Below are 22,202 nucleotides of genomic sequence, written 5' to 3'. Positions count from 1 at the left end.
ATATGGGTTCCGAGTCCTCTTTCACCCTTAAACTTTTTTAGTTAAAAGTGTATTAACTATATCTAATATTTCTAGATTATTGAAATCAAATTGATGTTTATATTTGATACTATGTTGCGCCAGAAGATTGCGTTCATTCACCATTTTCATATTAGTTTCTAGAAACTCTTCCAGTTGAAGATCATTAATTTAATAAATTTATTAATTTCTTGAAAATAAATATTAATGCCCATAATAAAATTATTTTGAAGTGAAACACAAGAACACCTTATCACTAATGATGAGTAGAATGAATTGAGCAGAATGATTCATTAATGTTTCCCAGGAATGTTTTACCCTCAGTATGTTTATTTATAGTCCTTGTATATTTGAAGCTTCTAGTCATTGAGGCTGAAAGATAGCATTCCTCAGGCTTTTTCCACTTGAAATGTTTTACGATGCTAATTTGGAATGATTTTTTTTTTTAATGTTTGTCAAATCATGTCGTTAAATGATATAAAGGACAGGCGGTAATGAATTTTAAATTTGAATTTTCAGAAAATGGATATTGTGATTTATGAAATGATAAAGCACTGACAAATAGTGTTAAACAATGTAAATATTTCAAGTGTGCCCAATATGTTCATCCCCTGACCATTTTGCATTGGCGCTCGGACATAACAATTTTCTAACTTTATCATGTTCTTTTTTTCAAAAGTTTTTTTGCGAATTCTGATAGCACAAAAAAAAAAAATGTTAAAATTTTAACATCACACTTATTAATATTATATTTATGTAATAGAGTTGTAAATTTCAATAAATAAATAAAAAAAAGGATTAGTATGGAGAATTTATTGATCCGGTGCGTCTTGAGGCGTGAATTGCAAACAAATGTAAAAAAAAAACATTCGGAGAAAAAGGTTCTTTTTTAATTAATAAATTAATTATTATTACCTAGACTGCGTTTTATGTATTGATCGTTTTATTATCAATGAATAACTTATACTTTACGTAACTTATATCTAATATTTTAATCCTTACCCCTGTCGAACAGATCCGCTACCTTAACTACATTTGGACAAGCGATTAACCTGGAATCCTCACACCAGACTGAAAAAACAGGAAACTGCACGTCGATTTCGACTATTACAGGACTTACTAGACAAACGGTCTAAACTTCCAACACATTACAAGACTGATCTACATGACTGTAATAAGGCCAATCTGGACATATGGAGTAGAGCTTTGGGGCTCCACTAAACCTTCGAATTCCTCTCGTATTCAATCCTTACAATCCAAAATCCTTCATAAAATCCTCAATGCTTTTAATCATAATTACAAATAATTAGTTATTCAAAATCTATTTATATTCGTATTGTTAAATCATATATGGGGAAGGTGTAGGGTAGAAATGACAGGCAATAGTGCAAGAGCCGGGAAGAGAAAAAGGCTATTATTTCTCCCCAATTTTTGATTACTTTAATGAAAACTACTAGTCAAATTGATGATTCTGCCAAGAATGGGAAAGGGGAATAAACAATGGCGTCTTTTTCAAAACCTTAAAAAACATTAATTTTTCATTCGGAGCTTTAAATGTAAACAACTAACAACAACACTAGAAAATCTAAAAAGAATGTTATTTAAAGAAGAGTAAATTTTCTGAAATATTAGCCCTAATAGAGCTATTTACGTCTAATAGTCCTTGAGATATAGCCCTTTAAAAAGCAACATTTCACCAGAACGTACTGAAAGATCAGTAGCCAGTGAATTTATTTTGAAAAATCTATATCTCAAAAATCATTTGACGTACAGATGCCTATTAGCACTCAAATTAAAGCTAGTTCAATATAATATAAAGAAGTTTGTGACCTTTACCTTATAGTTTTTCAGACAATAATTTTGATTTATGAAAAACTTTATTTCAGAAACCATTAAATTAATTATTTTTACCGATTTGAAACAGCCGCCATTTTTTCCCCCTACCTATACTTGGCAGACTCATCAATTTTGACTAGTAATTATACATAGCTTTCATTAGAGTAATAAAATATTGGGGTGAAATAACTGCCTTTTTTCTCTTCTCCTTTTGGGCTCTTATACTATAAGTAAAATATATTATATAATACAACAATCACAGTAAAATACCATAACAATGTACTAGTTTTTAGATTTCTTTCTTTGTAATTTGTATGTTTACCTACATTTGGTTCAGAAAGATAGGTAGGTATATAGTCTGTATTTCTGAAAGAAAAATTTAATATGTTGCTGTTGGTGGGAATTATTGTTAAAACTTTGTACAATCTCTCCCTACCGAGGTTGGTGAGAATAGGCCGTATTTATTTCTTTAGAACTACTAGCCACATGAAGTGAACTTTACAATAATACGAGATGCAAAGCGGAAAAAATATATATAATACTTTAATTAGTAAATGCAAATAAGGTAGATGCGATTTTCTTTAAAATTGGCATGCGATTTTTTTTAAAAAGTGCTATTTCATAGGATGGATTTTCTAAAAATTTTCCTAGTACAGAATTTCAATAAAACGCCTCTAACGATTTTTATTAAACTAGATTCATCAATGTACACTTAAATGATGGTTAATATTAGATAGGTTTTATTCTCATTGAAATAGTTTAAAAAATTGTTCTATTTTTATATAATTATACTTGTAATTTTATTTATTTAAAATAAATGGCCAGTTCTCATTATTCGCTGTGATAAACAATGGATAAATAGGAAATATTAAATAATTTTATGAATAACTAAAGGAGAAAAAAATGAAAAATAGAGGCAGGAGTTGGGATCGGAGACCCGATCTCTCCCGATTGCACTCATATGTATGCTGCTTCGTTTTGTATTGTTAAACTGTTGCATACTGGGCAGAAAGTTGATATTTGGAATTCTCAACTCAGGAAATCCTTAAATACAATTTTTATAGAAATAAAAAATAAATTTTTTTGTACAAAAATTTCGCCTAGATTATTTCTTTCTAGGACATAAAAAAAGTGATAACTTTAACATAAGCCAACCACTTACAAATAAATTGGGGCATGAGTAAGGCGAAGTTGAGGTGAATGCGTGATGCGCGCACCGTACATTTTCTAATAATGTGTATTGTTCTGGCCATTTTTCATAATTACATTAATTTGATAAATATATACTAATTAAATTCCAAACTAAAAAGAGTGGAACTCTTTACTTTCCTTTATTTTAATATTGATTTTACTTCTAACTACTTAACGCATGCATAATTAAATTTTTGTAGATGTATTACAATAGTACAAATCTTTAATCAAGTTATTGTCAGTAGAGGTAACTTACTGCACTAGCAACCAATTTGGGTTATAGATGAAATAACTGTTTAACCTACCTGTGAGTGCAGTGTATCTTTTGATTTCTTCTTTAATCACCTATCTTTAGTCTGTTCTACCTATCTTCAGTTCTACTTCATCATCTGTATCTATCATCTTCATCAATTCAACCTATTTATCTCTTTCAATCTGTGCATTTTCACCAAAGCAAGTATCATCATATTTTTCTGTTACAATAACAGTAACTAAAGCAATCAACTTGTACTAATATTTAATTATCTTGAACAATATTCTAATCGTATCTAACCTTACTATTTATTAATGTTTTTCTTTTCTTTAACCAGAGCTCTGTAGGTTAATTTATGTAAAAAATATATAAACAACGAGTATTTTTTAATTTTCATTCATTTTTTCATTACATTTTTCTTTAATTGTTTTAGTATATTTTTATGTTTTAAAGAAGTTTTCTTATATATTTTTTCTGTTTTATCAAGCATCTTATCATTTATCATTTTCCTTGTAGTTTCTATCTTCTATATTATTTATTTTTATATTAAATATTGTTTTACTTTATTCTTTTATTTTATCAATCATATTATAGTGCGTGTTAACACTTTTCTTTGTTTCTCCCTATCTTTCACCTATTATTTTATCTTTATTGTCTCATTCATTAGCAGGAATTTTTAAATTTTCTTTTTAGGAAGATAGTCCGGGTGGCGGTCAATAAAGGTATCAAAATAGTAAAAGAAAACTATTTATTGTTAACCAAAGACCGCCACCCCATCTTCTTGCAATCTGCTTCATACGGTGAATTATCTTCTTCCAATTTAAATTTTGTATTTCTTTTTTTTTAATCTTTATCAACACAGTATTGAAAACCCCAAATTAACTATCCGTAGAACCTAGCTTAATCTGAGTATAGTGTTAAGGCGTCTCCAGAACAACCAGGCTACGGTCCCAACATGTATATTATAAACGAGGAGTAGATGGTTGGGGGTGCGGTCAAAGATAAACAGAAATAAGTTGAATTAACCTATTTTATTATGCCTACGTTTCGGCTAGAGTTTCTAGCCTTCTTCAGGGCTAAAAACAGAACAAGATAACAACCACAGTAAGTATAGAAATTAAAAAAGAAAGTATAAACAGAATAACATAAAATGAATAATTAAATTAAAAACACTTAGTCATTCTTGTAAAAGGTTTTTTTAATTCCGAGTTTGGCCGTCGTTAGCGCAATATCCATTAGGCGTTTGATTTTCCAGCTAACAGGTTCATTTTTATTATTTTTTTGTTGTCTTTCCCCTTTCTTTATTTTACTCTTACCCCTTATTTTCTCCACTTTTATCCGTTTTCCTTACCCACGTTATAAGTTTTGTTCACTATATTATTATTGGTGTTTTCAGAATTTTTTTTTCTATACATTTCTTGGTATACTTTACTTATATTTTGCCTCTTTATCAATTATTATTGTTACATATATTTTCTTCATCTCAATTTTTAATTTTCTTTCCATATTTCAATTTTTAAATTATCAATAACTAATATGTTCATACTTCTTTGCATTATATAACTTCATTTTTATTTCATTTTCTTAATTATGTTATTTTATCCACTTTTTCAATTAGCTATGTATACATTTTATTTCCCGCTTCTCTCATCGCTTCATTTTATTAATTCTATTTTGTAAAATTATTCATTTTATGTTATTCTGTTTATACTTTCTTTTTTATTTTCTATACTTACTGTGGTTGTTATCTTGTTCTGTTTCTAGCCCTGAAGAAAGCTAGAAACTCTAGCCGAAACGTTGGCATAATGAAATAGGTTAATCCAACTTATTTGTGTTTATCTTTGACTGCACCCCCAACCATCTCCTCGTTCGTTATCCACGGTCCACTATCTCTCATAATTATGTATATTATAATGCTATATACCGTTCTCAATATATTCAGGTGGGTTCAAAGTAGGTAGGTCCTTTGAAATTGATAAAAACAGGTAACTTCATCATTTCATGTGCTAAACAATAAAAAAGGTCCCGTAAATATTTGAAAATGTTTTAATGCCAGTCAATGACGTTTTTACAAAAGTAAAAAGCTGAGTGTGCCTTATAGAAGCTCTCGTTCTAAAATTACCCCCGAATCGGCACTGTCAATCACTAACGGCTGTCAGCTATCACTGTCACTCAGTCACCTTACCTTATCCTGCTCCGCCAAATAGAGGTTCCTCGCACTCATCTCTGCTCTAAGGTTCTCTCCCTACCAGACTGAGCTAGGTCTACTTCGCACTCGGGCCTTATAGGTCAGTTAGAATAACTCTTCACAAATCCATTTTGGCAAACAGCTGCTGTATATCGCGTATCCCGTCCGGCGATTGATCGCCGGAAACATAAGTTCCCTTTTGAACCCGTTGAAGTAAACTGGGAATACTGTTTAGGAGAGAGGGACAATGATTCGACATGTTTAAAAGAAACAATGGAAACTTATATTTAGCTACAGTTGGCTGTGACTGCATTTTCTAGGAATTTCGCTCTTCGTGAAAAAAAAATCAATTTTTATAACAACGATAGTTTTTTATAACCCTTCTATAGGAACCGTCATACTTTATTTTAAACCTGAAAAATAAATACGTTTTCCTGGAAGATATTGATTTTGAGGCAGATAAACATAAAGGTTTCACGTAAACATCAGTGGTAAAAACATCAGAGTTAAAAAATGATGATTCCAGGGTAAGAATCGGAAGACCCAGAACGTCATTTTTTCCAAAATAAAACTTAGAAATTGAATACAAACATACACAAACCTATTGAAATACCGATGGGTAAAGGGGATGAGATGCTGCTGGATGCTATTCTTATCGAATGTAGAGGGTAAAAAAAAATATACACTAGGTCTACCTGAATATTCAGTCCATTTCTTAGAATAAGACAAAATGATGCTGCCAAGATCACGTTAGGGCAAAATCCTTTTTTTACACCATTGGAGAGACAACCGGAAAGCCTTGACTCAGCTTAACAAACCATTTTATAAACTAGGAATGTCAGGGAAATATTCGCCTCATCTTTCCATGCCATTTGAATGCCAAATCTATTTTAATTTTATATATTAACTACAATTTTGAATATTATGGTGTTGTAGAGGCTACTACAATTTATAAGCTAGATCAGTACAATATGAAATGATCTTTAGAGATAGAACTAATAATTTAATAAACCCGTAATAAAATGGAAATAAAGTTATAATTATTAAAAAAATAATAAAATTAAATAAAATTAAATAAAATAAAAAATTATAATAGTTTGAATACAAATAACTGAAAGGAGTTTGAAATTTAAAAAAAAAACCGTTGCAAATTTACAATTAGTGATATCAATTTCAATTTAATTTGAACAACGTTTACCAAATATATTGTTATAAGCTGGTTCAATAAATTTAATTTTTTTTCTAACGTGTTCAGATATATTATTTCTATTTCTAATAAATTACTATTAGTCAATTTTAAGATAATTCTGTAAAAAATAAAATAGTTTAGGAGGTAAACTAACAAATTTTAAGATTTTTTGTTTTATTACTGCGGTGCATTATTGTTCTATGCTGTAGATATTTATTATTTTTATTAATGAGATGTAGTAATTATCATCACGCTGGCAAGAAGTCTAAAATAACTATGGCATGAAAAAATTATTTTTTTTCACACTTTTTTTTCCGTACCTCTTATTAAAATAGAATTAGTCCTTCATACATATGTAGTACATGAAATATACTTCATTATATTTATTATGTATATTATATATACTTCACTGATTCTTCTCCCTTTGATTGCCTTGTGGCATTATAAGGTGTTAATATCAGTCCAGCTAAGGTGGTATAGTCTAGCTAAAGCCTAAAGCTACACCATGGAATTAATAGAATTTTAAGGGACCGTTCCGCTGGTTCTAAACAAATTAACAGAACTTCGGTTAGACCTTATGTATATTAAAAATTAAATCCCCAAAATTGTTTTGTTGGGAGAGAGAAATACTTTATTCATATATGCTGCCTAAATACATTAGGTTGCTATCTCACACAGCATACTTATCAATCCGTAATCGGACATATTTACATTACATATTCATGGTATAATCATAAAAAAAGATATACAATAATAGGATATAATAAACAATTTTTTTTTCACCACTACAGTTTCCTTTTACAATCCATTTCGGTCTGTACAACCAATACAAATGTTTCACTCACTCCCATTTTTCCCTCTCATTTCTGCTCAATTATTCAATTCACCCTATCATCAAATTCGCTCTCCGGAATTCACTCTCCTAGATCCTCTTCAGTGACCCGCTAAAAAAATTCAATATAATACGGTAATGTGAGATCAGACCATCATTCAAAGTCACAGCAGTAGATCAGTCTACCAAGAACAAACAACTAGATACATTTTACGAGAATAAGAATAACACATAGATTAAAAGGAAAATATAATAAAAAAAAAAATAAAAGAGTCTAGTAAACATTACTTCAGGGCCAATCAAAGTCCATCAGATAAGGGTAGAGATGGATTCTTCTACCATATATTCATTTTATTTCAGTCAATGAGAGATTTGCAGAAAAAAAAATATATGTCTTTTAAGTTTTATGTGATACTTATTTTAGAAAACGCCAAAATACTTATACTTTATTGCTGATATCTCGAAAGCTTTAATTTATATAAAACTTTGACTGTAATTTATATACGATATTATAAGCAATTAAATTTCCTACTATTCTGGTTAGAATATAGTCAAAATCCGAGCCGGTGCTTAAAAGGCGTTTTCATATTCATTTGCTGAAGTAATTCTAAATATTATGTAAGCTGTATGTTGGCATGTGCCACTGTAGCCTAGTTCTTTTAGTTGTCCAAGATTGAGAAAAAAGTCTATCAAACAAAAATAATGTGAATTATATTTAATAATATATAAAAATTATTTCTTAAATTTAACTTTCGGATCCATTGGTGTTTAAAAAAATGTGCTAAGATTTTCGAAAGCATCTATAAATTCTTAGTTTATTCAATTACTCACAGGTTTCTATTCCTTCTATTATTTCATTTTTCTAAAACATGTTATTATGGAATAGAAATAACGTTTCAAGTCTGTTTTCAGAAAGTTCTAAGCCGAATAGTTTATAATTGTCAGCGTTCCCGAATTAAATTAAACGTTTCCCCCCCCTCCCTCTTCTGATAACTATTAATTGTATTTCCAGTCAAACGTAATTAAATTCGAGATCAAACAGAATAATAAATAGGGAAGGCCAAGAAGCTCCATCGCTCGTTCTGTTTTTTGGTAACATTCCAGGTCGCAATCTTGGGTTTGCGAATTTGCAATAAATTCAAATTAATGGCCACATCAAACTATTTTTTTTTAGTTTAAATAAAGTATTAAGTAAATTTCTGCTAATAAAGGTATTCCTAATATCGGTAATAGAAAACTAAAAATATTTATTTTATGTCTAGGTCATTTAAAAAGAAGAGCAACCCACTGATAATGATTGTGTGGTTTGTAACATAAAATAATAAAATTTAATTTAAAAAAATCATATGAACAGTTCCAATAATTTGAACAAAAAAAGAAGATATATTGTTATATACTAAGATATAAATACATATATCTGTAAGTATACACGCCTGATCTAAATTTTTAAAGACCACTAAAGTATCTTGAGAATATTCCATACATTTTGGAATAGATAAAACGAGACTATATAAAAACTAAAGTATATTAAAAATACAAAATAATACAGTTTTAGAGGAATATAAAGCAAAAAAAAATCAGCCTTCAACTTCAAAAGTTGAGTCCAAGATATTTTAATTTTTTTTGTTTATCAATTGAAAATTAACTTAAGTTCTCAACCTTATAATACGTCTCAATTTAAACGCACTATTAATATTGTGTTGCCACGCATGAAATACTGGATTTTTTAAACCCTAATGCTTATGACAAATTAATGAGTTCTCTATTGATTCCCAACAAATTATTTACAATCAATCATAAGCAATTGTTAATTCTTTATTTACTGATAGAGTTTTTCTCCTTAAAATAGGCATACAGATGAAATGATTCAAACGTGATAGTAAAAACGTCTCACTCGTTAATATACAATAAATACGGGATGTCTGAGTCTTTTTTTATCCTAATCATTCTGTCTAAGTAAGGTATATCAACCAATATGTTGGACCATGAGAGTTCTAATAAAAGAACGTTTCTTCATTAATTCTCAAAATCTTCTTCTGTATAAACAAAGTTCAAAAATCTATTCCGTGGCCAATGTCCAAAATAAATCTAAGACCTGTGAATGTCAAACCCCTAAGGAATCTGTGGAAGTAGGACCTCATGAGAATTTGCGTGTTCCCAAACATTTAAAATTAATCGAAATAGCAAAAAAAAAATATTGATTCCTTGGTATTGGACGAGTTGAATTGATCGTCAGTAGTTGAAACCTCTACAAAATTGTGTTTCTACGTTTCTCCTCATTTTTCCCCTATTGTTTACCACTCTATGTGAGTTTCGAGAAATACCTACAAAACAATTGTTTTAAAATTATTCAGACATGAAAATTGCATTTTTTGAATTTGTTTGAACACGCGGCTTAAACCTTTTAAAATCGGGGATAGAAAACTTAGTCGTTGGCCGAAGTTTGTAAAAAATATGTTTAATGTTTTAAATAAAATATCTTTGTCAATTTTAGATTTTTTTGCTGTTTCTAAAAATGGACATTTCATTGTTCATTTTAGCAGAAATCGAGGAAACAATTTTATTCATTTGTTATTTTAACGTTTCAGAATAAGAGCTACATAATTGAAAATATTTTACATAAAGGAGAGAAAACTTAATATAAATAAAATAGAAAATACAGGTAAAACTTATGAAATATTGATTAATTTATTTTGCAAGTATCTCGTCTCGAAACAATTTTTACACATCAAAATTACGTTGTCATGTTGTTGGGCAGTTAAATATATATATATTTATCAACATTATATATAATATAAATTAATAACACACTAGAGACCACCACGTATTAAGAAAAATTATTTAAAGAAAATTATTATTAAATTAATAAAAAATATATTTTATTCTTGCAAATTTAGTCACTAGCTGTCAAAGACGATATACTGGAAAACTTTGTTTAGACCTTAGATATCATATCATCCTGTTCACCATTAACAAAGAAATTGGCTATCTGGTTGGAACGAAGTAAACAATGTCGTAAACCCTTTTAAGTATTTGATTTATTGTCCCGTATTCACATTTTCCCTTTGAGTGGACATAGGACTCGAGAAATATCTTTCGGACAATGGCGGCTTCCTAATTTCTTATCTTAAATTATTGTCCCACTGCATTGTAAGGTCGTCGGAGTCAAGATAAAGAAGAGATTGAAAAGGCTTTTGTGAACCCATTTATCTTCGGCCTGTGCAAACTGAATCGAAGGCAGTATCGGGAATATCGATAACAAAAGAAAGATATTCTATTGAATTGAAAATATTTTCAACTAACATCTCCACATTTATATCATTATTTTATTTAAATTACTCATTATTTGTAGAATTATAAAGAGCTAGAAGTGAATATTATGTTAAATAGTAATATGAAGGAAAAGGAGAAAATACTTTAAAATTAAATACGAAATGGTGTAATTGTTGTCCGTTTTGTAGTAGGATTTATGTTTTGCTAAAATTTATATTTTTTTGTAAAACATGAACTGCAATACAATAGAGAAGCTTAAAAATGAATAATGAATGCAAAAATAAATAATGGTTTATGGTATTAAAACAAAATTGCTCTAAGCAGTTTTCTCAGTAACTATGAATCATTTAAGGTTCTATTTTTGTAGTGTTACAGAATATGATAAGCATATTTTAATATAAACTTTTAAAAGAAACAAAACCACTTATAGAAGCTACTTATGGTAAACAAGATTTGAACTATTTGAAAAATTTAACAATGGGTTTGACCGAACCTATGCGAACCCTCTGAATATCATGTATATAATGTGTTTGGAAACGTTTGGTGTGATACGAAACGAAAATATATTTGTATTGAAGCTAATGAAAATGTGGATTATGAAAATAAAACAAATTAAATTTATTAATCAATTTAGCATATAGGTATTAAATACTATATTATGTAGTACTAACTCTGCTATATATATTTTTTTAAATTCAAACTTTAGGAATATTTTGATCGGCAATTATAAATTATAATTATTTAACAATAAAATTATAATTTTGTTCTTAATATTATAAAACTAAATATTTGTTATATAATATTAAGAAGAAAATTTGAATCCATATTTTTCATAAATATAATAATAAAAAGTGTGTTCTACAGATATTAAATATTGGTAAATTAATCCAGCCTTTTTATTGGCCACTTTAAATCAAATATTTTGATCTTCACTCCAATATATTGAAAAACTACTTTCAAATGGAACTCCTTGTGAAGATTAATATACCATTCTGCTTCACATGGAAGCTTTATTTTATTTTATTTTTTTTAATTTATTTTTTATATAAATTTTGTTCAACGGGGTTTTTATATATCTTATTATTAAGCATCAAGTACTTTCAAGATAAATATGGTAATTTAATATAATTAGTAATTCTGTAAAATTATTACAAATTTTAATTTAATGTCAACAATAATTTACAATATTTTGTTAATAACTGCTTCAAATACAATTATTTTAAACTATGCGTTAATTAACCCGGGCGTTGTGTGGTCGAGGCAGATTGTAAATTTTATTTGAACCTGGACTTGGTCCAAGACTGCCCATCTCAGCTGACAGCTTGCGTTGGAATGGGCATTCGTCCCTCGTTAATGTAGCAATATAACCTAGTCAAATTTATATTTCTAACCTTACTGTCATTTTTTATCGAGAAATAGAGTTTGCCAACTGTTGAATCACACATGTTATTGGCTAGTTGTTGGAAAGTCAAACCATTCAAGTCCAATTTCAAACTCTTATTCTTTTGTTTGATTTACTAAGAATCTCTTCCAAAAACTGTTAAATCACTTCTATTGAACTGTTTTGGAAAAAAACATGCTTAAAAATATACTTAGTGGTTTTTGAATACAACGTCTCAATTCTTAATGTTTTCATTAATCATATCATATATTATTAGCAATTATTTAAGTTTTGAGACCTTTAATTTATAATATTTTATAATCTTAAAATCGTTGGTACTTTAACACCTAAACTATTTTATTTGCATAGAATTATCTTTTTATTTTCGGCCTAGAGTCCCATTGGAGTCCTATACTGCCATGGTTGGGGGTCAAAGTTTTTCATTTAGTGGGACCGCCACTCAATGAAAAAAAGTCAACGTCCCAGGCCGGATCCGAACCGACACCACCAATAGACATCAAATTGGTAAGACTGTGTCTTTACCACTGAGCTATGGGCGGACCTAGAATTATCTTAATATTATGGATAATAATGTATTTAGAAAAGAAATTGTATAACTAAAAAATATTAGAAACAAAATTAAATTTATCGAACCACTCCATAACAATAAATTTGGTAAACGTACATTAAACTATATCGTACCATGTCTGTTGAATCGGTTACCAGAAGAACTAATAATTAAATCAACCAAAAAAAAATTTAACTGAGTACTTTCTTACTTCTATGATTCCCAATAACCGATTTTGATTCATCAAATGACCATATCTGCCTGTATTTTTTCTTAATTCCATATAATTTATTTATTATATTACAATATGGATTAGTAATGTATGCTTGCTTAGTAATAGATTGTATTGGATCCTTATTTTTATCATATTCTGTATCATCTTGTTTTATTCCCATTATTATATTAATTACATAATTGTAAATTTGCAGCTTTATTATTCACTTCATAATCCTTTCAGTTATTTTTATTACTATTATTTTTTATTTTATTTAATTTGATTTTTTTTAATATTTGTTATTTTTTTTTTATTTTCATTATAGTAGTTGTTAATTAAATTATTAATTGTATCACTTGAGATCGATTCCTATTGTACTTACCTAGCTTAACAATTGTAAAGCCTCCACAACTACAGTCTATAAACCGTAGTAATTACATTTCACTTATGTCTATCATTTTTATGTATTATTATATACCGATATATAACCGATAGAACTATTAATATTATCATAAACCTCTCTCGGTAGTATATTCATTATTCATTTTTTATCTTTTTATCGTACTGTACTTTTTTTTTTAGTACTTTTTATTATTAATAAAGTTAATAATAAGCACGAAATATATATTTGGATGCTAATATATATAGTGTACTTGTATGTTTAATAAATCTATTTATTAATATTAGATCAAAACATGTTAATATTATTTGTACTCAAAATTGTAAAATAACCCAAACTTTTAACAACTGAAAATTGCTTCGAGTTGTTTTCTGGGAAACTATGAACCATTTAGGGTTCTACTTTATTAGTATTACAGAGTATAATAGGCATATTTTAATATATATTTTTAAAAGAAACAAAACCACCTAGCAAAGTTTCTTAGTTTGACCGAACCAGTGTGAACTTTCTGAATATCACCACTTTGTATGTATTGTGTATGTTATGTTGGGAAAATTTTGTTCTGACACGAAACGAAAATGTATTTGTTTTGAGGCTGATGGAAAAGTGGATCATAAAAAAATAAAAACAATACAATTAACAAACAATTTAAAATGTAATATTGATATCTACTATATTATTCAGTATTAACTCTGCTATATTTTATTTATTTTTTTTAAATTTAATGTAATTTACAAATGTACAAAATAATACAATAAGTAAATATGTTGTATGTTTCATATACACTTGAAAATCTTGGGAAGGAACCACCCATCGGTGGTACTTCAAACATTAATTTAAATTAGAAGGTCCCGTGGCCATCTTCTTTTCAGACGCCTCGGAGGATTATCAGGGATTGTTAAGGATGAAAGATTAAGAATTAATGGGTTAGGATAGTTAAGGAGTTTGGAATGAAAAGACGCATATCTCTTTTGGGCCAACTCTGCAACGAATGGGTTGTTAAGTTCTTTGTGGATGATTTATTTGTAACGTAATAAGGAACATCAAGGATTTTGGATTGTAAGGATTGGATGCGGGAGGAATTTTATGTTTTAAATCTTAGGAATATTATGATCGGCAAGTTGAAATTATATAATTATCTCAATTAACATAGTTATGTAAATCAAACTCTTTGTTTTTACAACTAAATATATACAAGAAAAATGTTGAAAAAAGTTAAATTTTCTAAATTATTAAAATTTATCATTTATTGAAAATTAACACTTTATAAACAAATTCAATACAAGTTATTGCCTCCTAAGAAGTAAATAAAGTGAGGGTAAACGTGGGCTACTTGAGCTCAAAAAAGACGAATGGTTTTTGGTTCTCTGCGTAATCTCAACTTAAGTATAGCACGTAGTTCAGTGTTTTGTCAGTCAGCCATTGAACTACGTCATTATACTTAGGTTGAAAGTAGGCAGAGAACTAAAAATCTTTTTTCTTTTTTGGGATCAAATTAACCTTCAGGGCTCAAGTAGCCCGCGTTTAAGGTGCTGATTTTCAAAAAACTATAAATTACAATTAATTAAAAAAAAAATATATTATATCGATGGGATTTATTTATTATAAAATTAAAATTGACAAATTAAACCTATATACGATAGCCAAAATGCGAAATTCAACAATTAAAGGATATAATATTATTCAATTGTGCCTAATATTATGCAAAGTGAAAGTTACGACAGTTAAAGAAAGGGACATTTTCGTCTAGGGGTTAAATTAAAAAAATATATATAATTCCTAATTTGTATCCATATACAAATATAAGTATCATATACTAATATTATTGTAATAGCACCAACTCTGGAATTAGATTCCTTCATTTTGAAATAATAATTTCTTATACTTTCGATATTGACAACTATTTGTTTTCAAGGGGCGTTTCTTCTCGGTGTGGGGCCGCCCATTTGTGTCAATGTCAAAAATAATTTACCAGCAGCACACATGGCTTTTCAGCTGATTGAAAATAAACCACCTTTGTTGTTTGTAAGAAGGTTAAATTTGTAAAGTGATATGAAGTCTAATCTGAAGTGAATAGCTCGAATTAGACGTTACTATTTATATTGAGAACAGTAGCTACTAAATTAATTCTTTGATGTCTTTATTTAACAATAAAAATTGAAAGTTATGGTCTCAAAGATGTGTGTTCTAGAGATTTTATGTTTTCAGTTTGGACTGTTATTTAAATGTTGTAATTGTACTTTTCTAGCGAGGCGTTTCGTCCTAAAACATAGTGAATGATTCTTTGATATATAGATATATATATGTAACCATAAGGGTAATTTATTTTCCAATACAATATTATGATAAGCGATTCCTGGCCCCCGTTTCATAAAAAAGTACAAACCAATACTATTAATCTTGTAGTTTGTATTTAGTACAATTTCACTGACTTATATAGTTCTGACAGATAATTTTTTACTTTTAAGCTCATGTAATATCACTAATAGTCGTCCCAAATCATGAAACAAAATGAATAAAGGCTTGTACTTTATAGTTTGTGTACTTGTATTTATAGACTAATACTATTGGCTTTCATTATGAAACCATGGCCTCTGGTTGAACGAGAAACATTTTAACATTGTAAGAGTTTTAATTTAGTCAGTTGAAATGTTTTACGATCCTCGAATTAGAAATGAGAAAGAAATAGAAAAAAAATTATAGATTGTAAATGTTGATGAAATTCAGAGTTTCTAATAGTAACAACACCAAAATAACAAACACAGGTGAGAAGTGATAATAAAGCAGAAAGAGAAGAATGGAGAAGACAGAGCAATAGTATAAGCAATTAAAGGTGCCAAAAAGGATTAGAAACGATGTAAGCAATTTAGTGTAAACATTGACGATTACCTTGGCAGTGGAGCTCCTGTCAGTGTGGAAGCAAGCTATGCTCTGGTATTTTTAGTCCGTTCTTCCGGCGTTGCTTTTCCAAACACACTGCTTACGAGTATTCTTAGAAGGTAGGGTGTGAAGATGGTGTAAACCAGCATTAGGTAAGCAGCTTTAAAATAACAAACGAATTAACTATATACATATATATATATATATATGAGGAATTTTAAATCATAGATCTTTGCTTATCGTTGTTATATTTCTATCAATTTGTATCATTCTCAAGATCGGTCTCTGATTTTCGTACAATTGCATATTGATTCAAATTCAGCAACATCAACAGAAATTATAATGATAATAAAAAAGCTCTATTGATACGAGTATTAATTTTATATTTCATGTTATTGGGTCATTATAGGAATTTGGACATTTTTCTGCAAGATAATGCATTTTAGAGATTTATTATTTTTTTTTTTATTAATTTACAAAATTACTATTATAGCATAAAGTAATTAAATTAGCATAAAGAAATCAAACAAACAACGTCAAGAAATCGCTGGAAAATAAGTAGACGTACACTGAAATAAAATGAAGTACTTTAGCATAAATTACGTGTATTAAAAAAAATACTGATTCTATTCGCGGTATACTCCCAAGTTGAGCTCCTTTCTTATTGAAAATTAAGAAAACCAACTGTACGTACAAAAATTATTGTAAGTTAAGATAGGAAATTGCAACTTCCATACCTCATTCCTAACTTATTTTAAAAATTTATTTATTAACATTTACAACTGTATTTATATAAAAATACATCTAGTAAATTTGATGTCAGATTATAATATGATGCAGACTTGTAGAGAAACTACCTATTGGTAACACTTCAACATTTCTATATTGGAAGGTCTCGAGGCCATCTTCTTATCAGGTACCTCGGAGGATTGTCAGGAATGGAAGAGGAAGCAAGGTTAGAAATTAGTGTGTTGTGGTGATTAGGAAGTTTATAATGGAAGGATTGATATCTGGTTCGGGCTAGATTGGTTACATATGGAACATTAAGGTCTTTATGTATGATTTTGTTTGTAAAAAAGTAAGGTGTATTTAAGATTTTACGAAGGATTTTGTATTGTAAGAATTAGATACGAGAGGAATTCGATGGTTTAGTAGAACCCCAAAGCTCAACTATTACTAACTTAATTATTAAAAAATGAAATTGAACTAATTAAGGATTCCGGGACTAGTAAATGTCAAATCCAATGTTTGGAGTTTAATACTAAATTGAATATTTTCAAAATTTAAGAATTGTTTAAAATATCAATTATGGTTGTTTTTGAGGAGCTTAGAATGGAGCATTGAAGTTAGCTTCTGCTTTACTTTTCAAGTATGTAGAGTCAAGCTTTTATCAAAAATATTTTTTTTATGTATATTTGTTTAAAAAAATAACTATTTAGGGATGTTGATATTTCAAACGAAGTTAGAAAAGTCTTCGACGTAAATATTAACATTATCAAATGCATAATAAAGTTAATTTTTACAATATTAGAGTGTTTTATTCACAATTTTACACCTTTTGGGTTTTTATTTGCGACTGTGCAAAATTTCGAATACGAGTTTTCAATGGAAATAGATGTTTTAAAGTTTTTTGTAAAAAGTCAATAACATACAAATCAGTGAAATTATACCAAGTACAAACTACAGGACAAATAGTATTAATTTATAGTTTATTAGGGCTATAACCTTAGGGAGGTTATAAAGTGCTTGAGATGAATCACAAAACCTATTTGCCTATGTGCATTGTCTCTATTAGTACAAGAGCCGGAGAAAAAAATACATTAATTTCACCCTAATTTTTGATTATTTTAATGAAAACTATGTATAATTACTAGTCAAAACTGATGAGTCTGCCAAGTATAGGTAGGGGGAATAAAAAATGGCGGCTGTTTCAAAACTTTAAAAAAAATTCATTTTATAATATTTTAGCAAATATTATAAAAATTACTCTAACGAAGTTAGACGAACGTCATAAACCTTTATAGGATATCTAACTAGCTTTAATTTAAGTGCTAATAGATATCTCTACATCAAATAGTTTTTGAGATATAGATTTTTCAAAATAAATTCCCTAACAACTGATTTTTCAGTACATTTTTTATGAAATGTTTCTTTTTAAAAGTCTGTATCTCGAGAACTATTGAACGTAAATGATTCTATTAGAGCTCAAATTTTAGAAAATTTACTCTACTTTAAATGCTGTTCTCTTAGATTTTATAATGTTGAGAGTAATTTTAATGATAAATAGCTCCGAATGAAAAAGTAATTTTTTTTAACGTTTTGAAAGAGCCGCCATTTTTTATTCCCTTATACCTATACTTGGTTGATTCATCAATTGAGACTAGTAATTATAAATTTCATTAAAGTAATAAAAAATTAGGGTGAAATAGCTGCCTTTTTTTCTCCCCAGCTCTTGTACTGTTGTGTCTTGTCTGTGTTGATCTTCACAAAAAGTTGATCGAAAAGTTGCCCAAAAAATCAACAAACTTGATGAATAATATTATTTGGTTCGGTATAAACTTTTTTTCTGTTATACAAGTAATTTAAATTGGTTATTTATGCTTGATACGACATTAGGTGTTTTAAAATTTTAAATTAATACTAAATTTATGTTTTTTAAATTATTGACTTTTTGTATATGTTTTAAATTACTATCATGTATGTTTCTCTATGTCTTTTTATTCGTTTTTGTTGTATATTATTGGTTTTTATATCCAGTATTAATATTGAATATATATTAATATTATGTAATATTACAATTGAGAAATGGAGACAGTACTGTGATAAAGACAGTTGGTAATTTGTATTTACAAACATATTTATAGTTAAAGCTTTTATAAGATAGAAAGATGAAAAAATAGTTTTAAATTAACTTCATCCCCTGAAAATTAGTTTATTAAAATAAAATCTTTTCTAGGAAGGGAAATTTGAAGAAAAACTACCTTACCACTTCAAAAATTTGTTATGCATTTATTTTTCTCAGTATAAGGAATTTAGGCATGTACACTTTAAAGAACTTTTAGTATGACTGTAAAAAACTATTTGTAATTTAGTGAGAAAAAAATACTATTAAAAATATTGTGCTGGTCAACTTCTTTGGATGACCTTATACACAGTATATTTATGACTTGTAAACCACAATTTTTTTATAATTTTATTATTATGAATAGTTCCAGCATACTTTATTTTTATATTCTCGCATTATAAAAATTTCTCCATTAAGTACTAAAATTATACATGATTATTTTTTTTCCTTTTTATTATTTCTTCTCTTACACATTTTAATTCTTTTTGTTCTAGTTTTTTATCGTTTTTTAAATTTGTTTAATTTTTACATTATTTCAATTCTACAAAATTTTCTCTCTTTTTTTTCATCACAAGTTAAAAGTTTAAACATTATATAACCATCTGTAATATTCTACAAACGTTCTACAAAAAAAAAAGTTTTTAGGCGCTTTTATAGAAATAAATAAATTATAAATAACAATATATTTTTACTACTGCTTGACCCAGGTAAGATATGACTCATTCATGCAAAACATGATGACTTCTGAGTCTGGGGAGGTTGACCTTCTCCAAGGGATGCTACCCCACAAGATAAGGTGAGCATCAACAACCTGAGGCTGTTATTATTCTAACAGGTGTTTCCTCGTACAAAAACTAATTGTATGTCACATTAAGAAAACCAATTCAAATATGATTGAACCATATTCCGTGGTTCATTATTATGTATTAGAGTGCTACCAATGTGTAGTTTCTCTACACGCCTGTAACACTCCAATTTAACTTAGATCAGATTTACTAAATGTATTATAATGTACAGTTGTAAATAGCAATTAATAAATATAAAAATAAAATATTATGTAAAGTCGCTACTACACCGCGTTAGGAACATCTTCCTATGTTGGACATTCGATTGGACGCATCCCCCATGTAACACTAATATGGGACGAAGAATTATAACAAGTATGGACTCCATCATATCTTTTCATAAAAAGGGTTGGCTGGTTCATCACTGGGATTTTTTCAAAATAAAAACGTCTTAAATTTAATTCTGGGTTTTATTGCGTAGGAATTCGTTTGTTCTTTTTATCAAGATGTTGAGGTGAAAAATAAATTTTGTTGTTAATTAAATGACCGTATAACAAAATTTCAAAAAGAAGTGGATGTACTTAATAATGAGGAACATTAGTACTTGAAGATGGGGAAACCCGAAACATACAATCAAATATAAAATGTTGTTATTCTAAAGGATTTTTTTTCACGTTAATATCTTAATAAAAAGTTTTAAATTTGTTGCTCTGATGCTACCAGACATATTAAAAGAGCCCGCAAACCCTTTGAGAATATTTTTAAATTATTAGAAAATTTCTATAATTGATTAAATATCAGGGGCTTCATTATTCAAGACAGTACTTCAATGGCTAAGGAGCCGTAACTACCGACGCCCTTGTCAACAAATCTCGCGTGGGATGTCAAGGATTCATTTATAGGATTGTTAGCCAGCCTAGATTATTGATAAATACCCCTATTGTCCTTTAAATATCCCGCTCTTATTTCCCATTTACAGACAACTAGCTAGTATAAATTGGAACATAGCACAACTGAGATAAACAAATAGCGACTGAAGAAAAATAATGGTCGGGCGAGGAGTGCTGCCAAACTTCTTGGCTTTGATAATTAGTTGCAATGCTAATTGTGTCTCGCCAGCGCTGTCTGCTGTATCAATCAGGTATCTATACGCGACTTCATAATATAAATTAATAAGAGATAATTAATATTATGAGTCCTGATGAGATATTAATAAACAATCATGTCAGTTGGAAGTGATTCAGACCACCAAGAAATACCCTCAGTAAAGAATCAGAAATCCTTTTTCAAGCACCTACTGTATACCACTTCATAAAGATTTTTTTTTACTATTGGTTTTAACTAGTGATTTTGTTAATAAATTGCAGACAGGAGAAATTAAAACTCTTAAGAGATTTGTGAACTGGTAAATAAATTTAAACTCGCTAAAAAAACAGCACTGATTATGGTCCAGAAAGGAAGTTATTTTACCTCAATTTTTTATTTTTTTAATGGAAACTATGTATACAGAGTTAAATTGATTACTCGGCGAACCATAAGTGGAGGAATTAAAAAATCACGGCTATTCATTATGAAACAGATCCTTAGATAGGATATAATATTTGAGTAATTAAAAAAAAAAGTGAGCAGAAGAGCTTCGTCCACATGGTTATATTTTTCTAATATATTTGTTTGAGAAACAACTGGAAAATAACTTAATTGCTTCATTAATGACTGAAAAAGGAGGTAGAGAGAGAAAAAAGTTAAGACCACTAAAAGATACTTCTCAAACACCAACTAATTGGGTTACCTTCTCTAACACCACCCTAATTAGTACAAGAGCCCAGTAGAAGAAAAAGTCAGTTTTTTCAACCCATTTTTTTATTACTTTAATAGTACGTATAATTACTAATCAAAATTGACAAGTTAGCCAAGTATAGTAAGGGGCAATATGAAATAGGCTATTTCAAAATGTAAAAAAAAAACTTTATCAATGGTGCTCCATATCTTCAGAACTACTAACAACAGTAAAAAAAATTAACAGAACATCGATTAAAGTAGATTAAATCTTCTAATATATGAGTCCTAATAGAGCTGTTTACGTCCAAATAACAAAAAAATCAATATTTTGTGAATTTAATTTGGCAGATATAATGGAAACTCTAACGAACGACGACAAAGCTGTTCGATAGACATCTGTACTCTTAGCTCTCAATTTAGTACAAGAGCCCAAGAGGAGAAAAAAGGTAATCTTATTGTCCGAACAAGTTTGATTTATGAAAAACTTTATTTCAGAAACGTAGGACGTACAGATGTCTGCCAGCGCTCAAATTAAAGCTAGTTAAATTAACTACAAAATAGTTAATATGT

The 22,202-nt window shown here is 28.6% G+C and overlaps 1 protein-coding gene across 2 annotated transcripts in view; it reads right to left on the bottom strand.

Annotated features, from left to right (window-relative positions):
- The window catches only part of FipoQ (F-box/LRR-repeat protein FipoQ), a 71,638-nt gene extending 55,391 nt beyond the window's left edge, over positions 1 to 16,247 (bottom strand). Inside the window, exon 1 of one of the 2 annotated variants that reach the window (XM_067045357.1) lies at positions 16,233 to 16,247. Coding sequence is in view for 1 of the 2 variants with exons in the window: in XM_067045356.1 (XP_066901457.1) it covers positions 5,484 to 5,522 (39 nt within the window). In the remaining variant the exon portion in view is untranslated. Of the gene's footprint in view, positions 1 to 5,483; positions 5,538 to 16,232 lie in introns of those variants that run through there. The other variant, XM_067045356.1, reaches the window with a different exon arrangement.
- Between the last annotated feature and the right edge of the window lie 5,955 nt (positions 16,248 to 22,202).

This window comes from Halyomorpha halys, unplaced genomic scaffold (assembly GCF_000696795.3).
Source record: "Halyomorpha halys isolate HHAL.00 unplaced genomic scaffold, Hhal_1.1 Scaffold1388.1, whole genome shotgun sequence".
Taxonomy (NCBI): domain Eukaryota; kingdom Metazoa; phylum Arthropoda; class Insecta; order Hemiptera; family Pentatomidae; genus Halyomorpha; species Halyomorpha halys.
The sequence above is the reverse complement of the archived record's forward strand: the minus strand, read 5'-3'. Positions and strand labels throughout refer to the sequence as shown.